This window comes from Telmatherina bonti (genome assembly GCF_933228915.1).
Source record: "Telmatherina bonti genome assembly, chromosome: 4".
Taxonomy (NCBI): Eukaryota; Metazoa; Chordata; class Actinopteri; order Atheriniformes; family Telmatherinidae; genus Telmatherina; species Telmatherina bonti.
Genome location: NC_136622.1, coordinates 26,109,097 through 26,123,986, shown reverse-complemented (window position 1 = coordinate 26,123,986; position 14,890 = coordinate 26,109,097). Strand labels below are relative to the sequence as shown.

The 14,890-nt window shown below is 42.4% G+C and overlaps 1 protein-coding gene across 1 annotated transcript in view; it reads right to left on the bottom strand.

The window, feature by feature from the left end:
* Positions 1-109: 109 nt before the first annotated feature.
* zbtb46 (zinc finger and BTB domain containing 46) overlaps positions 110-14,890 on the bottom strand; it is a gene marked incomplete at both ends in the record, with an annotated part of 40,283 nt that continues 25,502 nt past the window's right edge. Inside the window, 6 exons of the mRNA XM_079239373.1 lie at positions 110-544; positions 633-808; positions 3,946-4,062; positions 4,172-4,214; positions 5,594-5,904; positions 10,836-11,117. Coding sequence (XP_079095499.1) covers positions 110-544; positions 633-808; positions 3,946-4,062; positions 4,172-4,214; positions 5,594-5,904; positions 10,836-11,117 — 1,364 coding nt within the window. The remainder of the gene's footprint in view (positions 545-632; positions 809-3,945; positions 4,063-4,171; positions 4,215-5,593; positions 5,905-10,835; positions 11,118-14,890) is intronic.

The following is a 14,890-nucleotide window of genomic DNA, read 5'->3' as shown; positions in this document are numbered from 1 at the left end:
CCTGCCCATGGTGGGACGAATGGGTCAAAGAGCAGAGGAATCTGCCTGAGAGATCGCAGGAGATCCTCAGAGATTGGTTGGTGAGCGACTAACAAGAGCCTGACTGGTTCTAGGAGATCCATGCAAAGTCCCTCTCACTCCCGTTCTGCTGTTCCCCTTCCTGAGCCGAGGAGTCGCTCTCCTCTTTCTCATTGTCCAGCGCCCTGTGTGCCTCAGCGGTCATTCCTGAGTCCTTCCACTTGCCCCCTTCTTCCTCTCCTTCTCCTAGCATCTCCCCATCTCCTTCAACCATCATCTCCTCCTCCCCTTCCCCGTCACACTCCGCCTGATCATCGTGGAAACGATCCCCAGGATAAAGCTCCTCCTCAGGAGAGATGTCCCCACCCACCTCCCCGTTGTGGTCCAGCAGTGCTGCCATGCCTCGGCCTGAGCAGTCAGCGCAGACGCCATGACGACGGGAGCCATGTTTGATTCCAACGCTGGCTGCTGACATAAAGACCCGGCTGCACACTTTACACACATACTTCTTGTCTTTGCTGTGGACCTGTGGGACGAAAATACATCATTTCCCATTTTTTAATTTGTACTTTTGATGTGGTATAACTTTGAAGCGGCTGCGAGACAGCACTTACCAATGTGTGCCTCTTCATGTGCTCTCTTCTGGTGAACTTCTTTCCACAAATTTCACAGGGGTAGGGCCTCTCACCGGTATGGGAGCGCATGTGCCTCTTGAGGATGCACTGGTGCATAGCAGAGAAGCTGCAGTAGGGGCACTTGAACTTTTTACGAATCACTGTGAAGTCATTCACTGCAAGGACAGGGATGGGGGTGGGGGTGGGGGGGTGGGGGGGCAATGAGAAAACATGGAAAAAATTAGTGTTGAATGACACATATTTAGATAAACCAAGACACTGCTTTTCAGTTATTGCATTTAATTAGAGGCTTGGGCTAGAAATGTACCATCAATTCCCATGGTCATCCCAATCTAGTCAAAGCTACAGTTGCCCTGGCAACAGCTCTTCCTCCATACTAAAGCAATAAAGGCATAGAGATACTGTAAACATATGACACAACAGTCAGTATGCCTTAGTTACTCTACAAGGTCTCTACTAAGGAAAAGAAAAAACACAGACAGAAAGGCAAATACAGACAATGACAAGAAAATAAAATTGCCCACACAAAGGAAGAGAAGTAACAGCACACAAAGCAGAGACTGATTTCTGAGTATGAGGGCACAACACACTGCACACATTTACCGTACATAAAGGAGGGAGTAAAGCACAAAAGAAAGGGTTCTAAGGTGACATAAAATAATTACCTCCATCTGCTAATCGATTGCTCTGATTAAAAGTTTGAAAGCACAGCGATAAAAAACATGCAAGTATTCATAAACTGCAACATAGATTCAGCATAGTGAAGTATTTTTGTGAATGTGTGTGTGCACAAAACACATGAATAAAAGAACTGCAGCAAGATTTTTATATTTTCAATCACAGTTTAATAACAACATAAATTCTACAACCAGTCTCATAATATTAAAAAAAAGTACACATCTCTGAACAGTACATGGGTTTTTAAATGATAAATCATTTAATCTAGCGTTACATTTCATTCGGTGCTTACAACACTTATTCAAATACCACACAACAGTCCGTTATTTTTCATTTATCTTCAATGACTAGCTCTACTGAGTTCCTGATTAGTTCCTGACTTTCCTGAGCCTGCCAGTTTGTTTAAGCTGCTGGCTGGGACAAAGTGTGCAACCTGAAAATGGGATTTTATAAAGCATTTAGCATTTGGGAAGTCCCTGTGTATATATAGGACACACACAACAGCGATGGCGCGGATTCCCACAGACACAAGTTTTACTGAAGCGCGTAGAAATTATGGTTCAGTGTCCTGAAATGATTTTCAGAAGGTAAACACAGGTTCTTGTCTTCTCTTTGGGTATTCACAGTATGGGTGTACACAGTAAATCTTTGTAAAAAATGGGTTGTATTACGACAATACATTGTTCCACGCCTGCAGTAAGTGGAAATTTTTTGGCAGAAAAGGGTGTGAAGTTGCATTAGCAATGATTTTCAAGCCAGTGTTCATCCAAACCCTGCGCTCAACACCGTCCTCAACACATCTCTTATTATTCTCCTGCATTTTTCCACTTGTCTGCCTTGATCCCCTATTTTCTGCCCTGAGGTCACAACCACACCATTATCAGTCTACAGCTGTGACATCACTAAGGTCGTCTGGTATAAAGGGCATCTAACTCAATGTCCCCACTTCCTCTTCAGATGTAGGGTCAGAGGTTAAGAGGGGCCGGAGTTGCGAAGCACCAATTACTGACCAGCTTTCCCCATTCAGCCACTAGAAATCTTACACATCTAGAACTGAGGAGATGGTCATAGAGAGGAGAAAATATGACACCACCCAACCCCCATCTGAGCTGCTACTGGCCTATTGTTTTAGCAGGCTTTGTCTCAATCGGCACATCCCTTCCATCTGTACTGATCTGACAGCTCTGACTGAAGCAAGTCCAGTCAGACTAATGACTTAAAACAAGCTACTGAGTTGATGTGAATCTGGTGCGGAATTTTGCTTCGTCTTTTAATGTCTATTTTTATGTTCTATTTAAAGTTCTATCATTACAATTACAACATTTGCTGAGGTGCAGCAATGCAGATTTGGGTCTTCTAGTCTGTTCTCAAGCTGCAGTGCTGCAAAGTTCCTGCAGGTGGCGTGGTTGCGTGGGCTGTGAGTCACAGTAATGCCTTACAGGTATGAACTCTGTTTGAATGTCTTTGTGCGTGCAATGCAGGGGTGGACACGAAGATAAAGATCTCGCTGCCAAAAAAGGAGACGTAAGTTTAGTCAGACTGTTTACTGGCGACAGAGAGCCAGACAAGTGGTTTAGTTCGAGGAGGTGGAAAGACACCCCCTGTCTCTCCATTGGGCACTGCAGTGTAATGTAAATCACCTGGTTATGGGTCTAGTAAGTAGTCACTAAAATCATTTATACACTGTAAAACATCACATTTAATTTCAGTCAGATTTTTTCTGTTGCATAGCATTGCTGATACATTTGGAGTCAGTTTAAATTAAATAGTCCCTACATTATATCATCCCTCTACATAATAGTAATGACACATAATTTAACACACAGTATAAAAAGCGTCCCACACTTTTGACTTTAAAAGAAATTCTTCTGTTGTGAGTGGAATAACACCACAAAGCTTTTTTTTTTGGCATGATTGTTAAACACAAAGTGATGGGTACAAACGGTGGGTTATTCTTACAGGCCTTCCACATCAATACTGTGATTGTCAACTTTCAAGTGTGGGGTTAACCGCCACAGTGGTTCTGTAAGCCCACCCTGAGACATTTCCAACCCAGTGCTGGCTCCCAGTATAGCTCCTGGCATTAACCCAACCTGGCAGCAGACTTTAACATGCGTCGCCAGGTTTTTCTGGGTGCTAAAAGCCTTGGCACAAGCCGGGCAGGTGTGCCCTCTCTCTTTGGAGTGCACAGACGAAAGGTGCCTGTGCAGGTCAGTGCGATCTCTGAAGTGTTTCAAGCAGTATGCGCACTGCATCAACTTCTTCTTAAAGTGGATGGTCTTCTCGTGCCGGTCCGCGTTGGATTTGAGGGTGAAGCTGGCGGGGCACTGGGAGCAGAAGTAGCGTGCTGACGCAGGCTCGCCCGTTGCAGAGCGGAATAGAGACTGGTTGAAGTGGGGAGCCTGGGATTGGGGCTGGTTAGGCTGATGATGTGGACTTTGAAAGCTTTGCCAGTCCAGGGACAAGGCCATCAGAGACAGGGTGTGACGATACTCGTGTTCCCTGAGATGCTCCAGGCTGCTGAACAGCCGTTTGCACAGGGAGCAAGCGAATCCCTGTGAGGGCCAGGCACCGTGCTCTGGCAGGACTCTTTCCCCTGATCCAGCCTCTTCACCTAGCCCTTTAGTTCCTTTGCCAGCCATGGACATTAACTCCAGCACAGTCAGGCCACCAGCACAGCTCCCCTTGTCCATCTGATCCCTCTCCACAGGAGACTGGTCACCTTCCAAGACTGCAATAGTATGAAGGAGGATAAGGACGGATAAGTGTGAGAAACGTTGAAGTTTAAGCACAAACTCTTAGCTTATGAAGAAATGACCAACTTTACCTCTAAAACATACCTGTGCTGTACTCTTTCATGTTTTCTTTGTCTTTTATGTCCTCCTGTAAGCACAAAATATCCTGTTATGTCATTTGCACACACACTTATACAGTCTGTATGGAATGCTGTCTGGGCATGCAGGAGACAGGAAGGTGACACAAGCTGTGAAGACAACTTTTTCACATGCAAGGCACAAACATAAAGATATGACAAAAGAAAAGTTAAAAAAAAAAAAAAGGGAGACAAACAAGATCATAATTATTCAAAGATAAGTTTGAGATTAGAGAGCAAACAGAAAAACTGGATAGATGACAGTTTCAGGATGCTGCAGCTGTCTGATGAAACAGAATGAGCAGTTATGTTGATCTACAATTTTAATAATATTGTCTGCTCAATGCTCATGCAACCCCTTGGGTGCCAACATGGTGCATTGAACACTCAATCCCACTCTTACCTCCCCAGCTAAACTCTACCCCTCCTCTATCTACTCCATGCCCCTACCATTCCTTCACTCCCGCCCACTTGCTCAGCCCCTCTACTCCTCTGCCTCCTCCTCTCTAAGAACAGAACACCATGCACTGGGCAAACAGATGGCTTGTACATAGAGATAGGGAAGCTTGTTGGGAGGCAGGTCCACTGAAATCAAATGCTGCTCCTAAATGTTCACAGCATACACACACTGACTGGCACACAACTCACACCTACACATGCTCAAACACACATATACACACCAAGTAGAACAAACAATTTCCTGAGCTGTGAGAGCAAACCTCTCGTTGTCTTCTAGTATTGATTCTACTCAGTATCCTCACACGAGCCAGCCCATTATCTACTATCTCTAAACACACGCTGCCATTGTGACTAGATGTGTCATGTCTGATGCAGGCACTATAAACTGTATTACTGCTAATGCTACGCAAAGACTTCTGGCCTTAAAGGCAAATTCAGGTCTAGGTATATTAAAAAAGACTTTCTGAGAAGGGAGGCAAGAGTGAAGAGTGACGGCAATCTGAAAGGAAGGGAGAGCAAATAAAGCACACAGAAAAAAAAAAAAGGCAAACAAAAAAGAAAACAGACAGCATTGCTTTCTCCAGTGTTGTAGGAAATGTGCCAGATTCCACACAGAGAATGAGATACAGAGAGGGGTTGAGCAATGATGTGCTTGTGTGTTAAAAAACACTTCAGTGATGAAAAATAACCCCATTAACCCTCAGTTGTTGGTTTTTTTTTTACGCAAAAGAATACTTCCCTCACCCCCCCCAACCAATGATCACTTCTACTTCCCCTCACCTCTCAACCCCCTCGGTGTGTGTGTGGATGCAGGGTGAAGCTGCCCTCTGGATGCTTAACTCAAATCCCCGTTACAAACTTATCTGATGAGAGAAGAGGTACCCAGAGAGCAGCCTCCGCCCTGGAGCTGAGCCAGGCCCAGTGTGCTTACCTCAGGCAAGGTGGAGGGTTCTGGGCCCTCAGGGGCCTCTTCCACTTCCATGTCCAATCCTTCTGAGCACAGTAGGGGTGCCCCAGCCCGCAGAACGGGGGCCTCCAGGGGCCGGGGCTCAGAGGGGTGCAGTGGCGTGGGTGGGCAGTATGCTGATGTTGATGATGGCAGAAGTGATGGTGATGATGGTGGAAGATGAGGAGGAAGGAGAGGAAGAGGAGGAGGAGAGGAGCCAGCGCCCTGTTTGTTATGAATAGTGGCCCCTGTGGCCCCTGGCCGGAGCGTGCTGCAGCAGTTGTTGGAGCGGAGCCCTGAGGAGCACAGGAAACGAGTCTCACCCACCCACTCACGTACAACTGCAACTCTGCTAGCAGCTGGCCACCAGAACACAACAGGAGAGAGTGGGCAGGGGGGCACACAGAGGCTGCCAGTGCTACACTATCAAACACTGTGGAGAGGGGGAGGAAGAAAAACTCTGAAGTTTCACTTTCCACCAGCCAAGGGGAAAGGGTTAGGGCTTCTCTTCTCTCTTTCTCTCTCTGTTTTTTTTTCTTTTTGCTCCTCTGCTCTTCTTCTCCTTCCACCCACATGCATGCACAGAGGATGGCAGCATGTGTGTGTTTTGTGAGAGCGAGTGCATGTGTTGTGTAAGCAATAAAATGCATATAAGGAGAGGGCTTGAGGATCCTGTGTAGCGTGGAGGGAAATAGTTTTGGAGAGGAGCCATTTTTCAGCTTTTTGTTTCGCACAGGGTAAAGGACGACTACATGGACCACGTAAGATGTTTACCAGCAACAAGTTGAGGCACGCTGCATCCACAATTTAAAATTTCTTACAAAGGCGTTAGCTTTCCGTTGCTATGCAAACTATCCTGCCACATCAATGCCGCTATTACTTTTTTTTTTTTTTTTTAAATCATTTTCTTGACATTAACTAGAACATACAAAATAAGAGTAAAGTGCGTTGCAAATTGTTTAATACTGTGTGTGCAAGTGTGGGCAGCATTTTGGGGAATGTCTCCAAAGTTATGCTGTGGGTTAGCCATTCATTGCCCTCCTCTGCATAACGGACAGAATCACACATCCGTGAGGCTAGACCGTGGACGGATTCCTGGAATGTTAAACTACCGCGCCCCACTCCCACTTACTGTGAACACATACAAACAGTGAACACTCAATCTCTTCTTCCCCGTTCCCTACAGTGACAGGAATATCAAGGCTGAGAAAGAAGAGGAGAGTAAAGGGATGAGCCACAGGTGAGAGCAAGCAGCTTCTTAACTAAAGCCGATCTGACAGTAGGCACCTGTCAGGAAAAGGCTTTCAAGGAATAGCTAAACCATTGTCAACAATGTCTCACGGATTTTAATACTGAAGTTGTGTCTGCCCAGCTACGGAGAAGACTGTATAAATAACAACGAGCTGATTCACTCCACAGAAACATGAGCAAATGAGCAAAGAAAAAGAAGCTTCCCTCACAGAAAAGGCATCCTGTAAAAGACATTGTTTTCTTTTTCTCCACCTGGAGCAACAATGGGGTCAAGGCAAGATTTTCATACTTCGATGAAAAATTACTTTAAAGCGACTTATCTGCTATCAGTAGCTAATGCACTTAAACTTCATAAGTCCGTTAGGAATAAATTGGATGAGATTTGGGTTTACTGTGGCAAAAAGGCTTAATGACATCCTGTTAGCGATGACCTCGAGACAATTTTCCTCCCCTTTGGTGTTTTTATTAGTTGTAACAAGAGCAGTTTTACCATACTTGTTTTTAACGTGTTAATATTGAATTTACTTTTTACTTTTCACCAATGCAAAGGGAATATTTCTGTTTCACTCAACTATATTCATTTGACATTAACATGTAGAACTGGGTTTTATCACAAAATTATAACAAAGATGTGTGTAATTAGATACATCATTAGAACTAGAGATATTTACTTCCAAATGTCTCATCTTTTTTCAATAAAAAGTTCCATATAGCAGGCAGACAATATATAATAGAAAATGTCAGACATCTGACTGCCGTTTTCTGTATCAAAATAGTTTTTTTTCTCTTTCCATTAAACAATGAATATATCTGGTGCACCTTTTTTGGTATAACGTGTTTGGAATTAGCGCCACCTCCTCTAGCCACAACACAAGAAACTGCTATCTAATGATTTGATGATGACATAAGCAGCAATACAACTAAACTTGTGCCCTTTAGGTTGCTTTCTGCATGAAACTTTATAAATAAAGTTGATTTGACTTGATTAATCTTTTTTGCTGTACATTTAATTTTCCTGAGCAACTTTTAGTTCTAATGAATAGATTTAGAGACGATAAACATATAACACCGCTTTTAGAAAATATGATGACATTTTGTGTTTGAGAAGCTTTATGTTCTCCCAGCAGGAGAGGTTTCTCGAGCAATCCAAGCATCACCAGTAGATTCATATAAATGATGTTAGTTGACGTTATTGAAAATCTGACCACGTATGTCATTTAGGCTATTTGATGCATTAGATAGGTTTACTGCTTTTCATGTTCTCTTACAGACAGAAGTTACACAATCATAGAATTTGGATAAAAAAAATCTGGGTCACGAAAACAAATAGATCCAGAAAATCTCTTTAGAGCAGCCATGGAGCCAATGGGTGTTGTACTCTGGAGTGATTCAATTCTTAAAAGTAGATGAAAAGTGATGAGAACTGACTGTGGAGAGAAAAGTTCCATAAAGTCCATATAATCTGTGAAGTTAATTGGATGTTCTTTATCCCTGTAAAGTGTGGCAGCACAAAACCCATTGTTGGATACACTGTGTGACGCACAGAAGGGTAGTGAGGCTAAATCCCATTGATCTTAATTGGATTTTTGAAGCTGATTGACATACAGACAGGTTTTACTATATTTTTGGCATTTCAAGGAGAATGTACCCTACAACCCCTGTAAAGGATAACAATGACAGTGGTATATTTTTTAAATCCCAATGTCCTATCAATTAGGTAAGGATTCAATAAGTTCAAATGGTGAAAAAAACAAACAAAAACATTAGATGGTATTCGATAGTCAAACTGTAAACTGATTCCCAGCATAATCTTAATCTGAATGGTTGGAATTAAATGTGTTTTATTAAACAGTCCCTACTGCAGAAAACTAAGATAGGGAGGAAAAGGAGATGGAGTGGGAGACAGGTCCTTTTACTGAAATTCAGTCCTCTCTCTTGAATTGGCCAGGTGACCTTGCTCTACCTCCTCACAGCCTAGATCAATACTTTCCCAGGATTTTAAAGCAACGTGCTTTGATGCTCCCCAGCTGAAGTAAAAGAAGGGGAAAAAGCCAGGAGGGAGACAAATAAGGTAGTACCTACAGGATAGTGTGAGGGATGGGTGTTAAGGAGGGGTGAAGGAGAAATTGATGGAGGGAAGGAAGGAGGGATGGTGTGAGGGGAGTGGAAAGTACAGGAGGGAAAAATGGACAGGAAGGATGTTAAGCAAGGGTGAAAGAAAAGCAGGGAGGAGAACAGGAGGGGGAAAAGGGCTGAATGGAGGGAGGGAGGGAGTGAATGGTGATCTGTCAAACCGGGCAGACTTCTCCTCCGCCCAGTAATCTGAGGTACAGTGTTTGTTTATTCACTGTCCCCATTTAGACACAGGGACGGACCAGGGGTGGGAGGGGAGGTTGTTGGCTATCTCCAAGAACCCATTTCCCCAACCCCTATTGTGTAGCGAATACAAAATAGGGTTTGGCTAACCAAAACCCCTCCCTGAGGTTTCTTTGGTGAGAAGTGAAAAACACATATAGGGCTCATTCGACACGATTTTCTGTGCAGGGAACAAATCATTAACATTCTCTAAATTCTCTTATTCATATAGTTGAGATCCAGATACAGTCACTATTAAGTCTGCAAATGTATCAAAAAGCCTCTTCATCTCTCTTCTGAGGCTATATATCCTTGCTGTGACAGCATCAGATTCTCGTCTTTAAGCCAGCAGAAACATCTCAATCCCACACACTTAACACTTGCACAAAAGGGTTGATGCAATGTGATGTGCTTGTACGGGTGCGCGCGACTCACAACACGTGTTCTGATCTATTCAGCCTTTTATATTGTTGGTGAGTGGGGCTCAACTCAATAGACATGACTCGACTCAGAGTTGTACCCTTCCTCTGCTTTTCTTCCGCTCACAAAAACAGGCAGAACTTGGGACAAAAGATCCAATTACTTGCCAGTAAAGGCAAAAGAAACAAACCCACAAGTTGAACACAGAAAATGTGCCCACGCGGACCTGGTCTCAAGCAAATATACACTCTCTCTCTCTCTCTCTCTCTCTCTCTCTCTCTCTCTCTCTCTCTCACACACACACACACACACAGAAAAGGATGCACACATGTACACACACTAACAGTTTAACACCCTCACTGAGAAGCAAAGAAACTGACTGAATGAGGAAAATCTGTCGTTACAGGAAAATTAAGCACAAATTCTGCAGCTTATTAATCACAATGTTTATCAACACAAACAGATTAGAAATGGTGTTTTCATTCAACATAATCGCTGTTTTCCCCTTTTCATCAGCTGGAAGTTTTAGGTTTTGTAAGGAAAAAAAGGATGATGAATGTGAAACCAGAAAAAAAAAAAAGAGTACTTTGCACTTAGATGCATAGGAAAAAAAAAAAAACACTTTACAGATGCACTTAGAGGTCAGATATGTGTCATGTTTATCTAAGGCTGTTTTAAAAAAATGGAAAATAATTGAAAAGTCTATATTTGAAGGAGCGGTGAAGCTTAGCAGAGGAATTTCGGTAAGTAAATATCTGAACTGCTGTTCTGTTGTGTTATTTTGCTGCTGTGAAATGCAGCTGTAGGCCCACTGATTTGCAAAAAGAAGCTGTCACATAAAACCAAACAAATTTTCTCAAGACAGCAAGAGCGAACCCAGCAAAATGTTCTCTCACTGAGTCACTGCTGAGTAGTCATCACTTGTATTGCCACACAAACTGGCTACACACTCAGTTGGCACCATACGCGCACACAGACATTCAGAGTTGTCCCAATACAGTGGCTGATGAGGGAAAACATTGAGCTACAGAGGAGACTTACACCTGTATGAAGCATCAAGCGTGACCCTGAATGCAGGTACTGAAAGATATATTAGAAGATTTAAATTTGTGTCCATCTGAGTTGTTAGGTAGGTTAAGGTGAGTGACTCAGCCGTGTGTAACAACCAGTGTGAGCACAGTTACAATGAATGGTTACTTACAAGACAGGGAGTGTCCTCCTTTGGGCAGGTACTCGTACAGCAAGGGGTTATCATCTCCCATCATCTCAGCCCGCAGTGACAGCAGGCTGTTCTTACTCATCAGTGCTGCCTTCAGGTTGGTCACAGATGAGATCCCTCCACCCCCTGCTCCTCCGCCGGCCTCCTCCGATTCGTTGGAGCCTAGGAAGCCGTGCTCTGTTGTGAGAGCCTCTTCCTGTTTGAGGAAGAAGTCTAGGCGTTCGCCGCGGCTGTCTGAGCTGTTGGGTTCGGTCACGTCTGCCCCTGCGCAGAAAAGAAGCGGCAGAAGATGCAGGTGTCACTTGCTGACATTAAATGCTATCTCAAAGCAGCTCAAACCAAAATCTAAGACGGTTTTATGTCTTGAAACTTCTCTCACAGCACTGTTGTAATTGATTTTAAGGGATTACATGCTCTTCGGTATGCGGAAAAGTGGCGATACAAAAGAAAATTCCCGGCATATTAAACCAATTCTTTCAAAGCTCTCAGCTAAATCATTGTTTCACATGCAGCATTTTCAGCAGCGGCAACCAAACACGTCACGGCTCTGATTCATCTCCCTCTCTCCTTGACTCCCTAACATACCTCATCATTACCAGTCAACAAAATACAGGGAGATCATAAAGAGACAGTGAGAGAGAGAAGAGGCAGATAGAGACATAGCATGTGTGTGTTGCGTGTGTGTGCGTTTAGCCGTCAGAGTTGCTGAAAGCGGAGAGAAGCTGTCAGCAGTAGACATGTCGCTGGAGGTTCCACTGTAGATCTACAAGACTGTCAGACCACACTGCTGACAACGGCTCTGCTCAACACTTGAACAGACGCACACAAACACACACTCACGCACACACGCAAATACATCCACAAATACACACTCTCATTGCCTCCTAATTGACATTTAACTGATGACAGTTTGCTTCCTCTCACAAAGACTTAAAAGAAAACACACACCAGGCACATCGCTGGCTTACAGACTTTAAAAGAATAGCTTGGCTACATCTAAAACAAACACAGACTTCTGAACATGTCTTAAAGGGGTAGCATGGATGGTTGTGTATAATTGTTCAGGACAGACACCTTTTGACATTTTAATATATGCAAAAACTACTGTTCCCATCACTGTGCATGTAGTAAAGGCAGAAATCACACTTGAAGGTAATGGGGGGGAAAAAAAGTGAAGAACCAAATTAGGTTGATTCAGGGGCACGCAGAACAGAAAAGAGAAAGAAAGCAAAGAAGATATGAGGAGTAAAAGCATGAAATGGGGGGAGAGTGGGGTTGTCAATTTCATCACAATCAGCTGGGGGCTAAGTGCCTTCTGTAGAGTCTACTGCAGGGGGAGTGAAGGTGACATAAGGAGTAGTTTGCCTTAACGTCTGGAATACCGATGGGTATACAGCCTTCTTGGATCCTGCTGGATCTCTTTTCTCTCTCATAGACACACACACACACACACACACACACACACACACACACACACACACACACACACACACACACACACACACAAACGCCCAAACATAGACTAGGCTGCTCTGACAAATAGTATGTGTAATATCTTATGAAAAGTAATGCACAGATATTCGTCTATATCTCCAGCTCATCAAGCCAATGATAACTCAGTGAAAGTCAGAACATGAAAAACAAAAAAGCAGGAAAGTGTTTGTAATGTCTTTTTTTTAAATCATAGTTTCACTGATTAAATTTGGCACACTATAAAGTTTTTGTCCTCTAATAACATCATGTTTTTGTGTATAGCTGTGTTTTCATCAACAGATCCTTTTGAATGAAACCTGACCACACAGTGTTGGATGGTTTTATTTAGATGATTGAAAAGATATTCTTTTTCTCCTGTTATCAATTCACCACAAATATTGGTAATAAGAAGTTTAACAGGACATTGACCATCCAATGAGGCGCTCACATTTAATATTCATAATATTTTAATGAATCATTATCAGTAATTATGAGTCCATTTGTATGGGACAGTGGGCTGTTATCATGTTATTCATATCTCTGATCAGCAGCATTGATACAGGAAGACTTCCAATACAGTTCGTTAGGAAATTCAGTCCGCATGGCAGACCTCGAATTCTCAGCAAACTTGTCCTGCCTTGAATTTTCGGAAAAACTTGTGTTAAATTAAAACATTAACACTGTAGCTATGAGCAAAAGAACAATAAAAAGGTCTTTGGACCTTAAAAATGTATTTATTCATTTATTCATTCATTATCCTAACCGCTTTGTCTGATAAAGGGTCGCGGGGAAGCTTAAGCCTATCCTAGCAGTTGTTGGGCAAAAGGCGGGGTACACCCTGGACAGCTCGCCAGTTCATCACAGGGCCACACAGAGACAAACAACCACTCACACTCACTCCTACGGGTAACTTAGAATAACCAGTTAACCTAACATGCATGCCTTTGGACGGTGGGAGGAAGCTGGAGAACCCATGCATACACGGGGAGAACATGCAAACTCCATACAGAAAGGCCGCTGCCCAAACCTCACCCCAGCCAAGGATCAAACCAGCAACCTTCTTGCTGTGAGGCCACAGTGACAACCACTATGTCACTGTGCAGCCTGGACATTAAGCAATTCAGATTATTAATTAGAAAAAATAAAAAGTCTATTTTTTTTTTTTTTAACAAAGATTCTCTGAGGTCTCACAAAATGGTTTCTAACGTGGTTGTTATGGACGCTACTACATGCAGGGCAGTCTGCTGTCAGTGGGGTGTGTTCCATTTCATATTACCATCAGCCAGCAGTATTATGAGTTTAAATAACTTTGTCTCAGGGATATACAGAAGGTTTTCTTTGGTTTTCTGTTGTATCCAGTTTGCAATGACATCTAATAAAGAACGTCAATATTTTGGCCCGTTTTGATCTCACAGCGGTCTGAAATCTGAAATTACACTGACCAACAAGGATAGTTGAAAATCTGTGTGTGTGCAGATCTAGGTTGAACTATTACTATAAAAAACATGATTAATATGGATTACACAAATCTTTATAGACAGCATCCCTTCATTACAATTTTATTTGAATTTAAATTAAACCTGCTTTACTTCAATTTATTTACTCAAACTAAGCTTAGTGCATTGCATTAAAACCCTATTAATGAATTATTTAAAGTAAATACTAAAATGCCTTGCCTTACCTTGCCTAAAAATGTTTAAAGTCCAGTTTAAAATGATATACTGGTACCTACAGTAAATGTCACCTACTCTGTCATTTCCTTTTTATATTACATTACTAAAGTTTATACAAACCTATGCATGTGTGCATATTTGATAATCAGTGATCTAACCCTGACTCCGACCAACAGACTGCTGAGCCTATATCCAGCAATTACGGTGTATTTCAAGTTTACTTGAATTTCCTGGATTGTGAATGATATTATCACTCTAAAGGTGACTCATTTTGGGATACATCTTCAAAACGTGGAAGGAAGGAAATAAACAAAAAGCTTACATTTTTATACTAGGTCTTGAAGGTGCTCACTGAAACTAAGGTATTTAAGGTCTTTTCATTGAAATGAGAAAAATTTAAACTGGCTTTTGCTAAACTAAACGCCTCATTGAAAAGATCTTTATCTGGAGAATAATGTCAGTAGAAACAGTCTACGTGACTTTTTCTTTAAAAAACTGACATTTAAACCTCGAATTTAGTGCACATTTGAAGGGTTATAACTTAACAATAAAACAATTATAAGACATGTTATTACTCATGTGTTAGACCCAATTAACTGTCAAATGGATGGATGGATGGATGGATGGATGGATGGATGGATGGATGGATGGATGGATATAAGTGGTGAATTGACAGACACTCACACACAAAATAATATTATTATCAAAAGCAAAACTTTCATAGTTTACCAAGAATTTGTAAATTTTTCTTAAAACCAAGTCAAGTGAATGTATACTATCCATTGTTCATTGCTGTTTAAATATTTCTTAACAAAACAGTGACCAGGATGAACATATGCACAGACAGCACCGGTGTATTAATCTCTTGTGTTGCTTGAAATATATATTAAA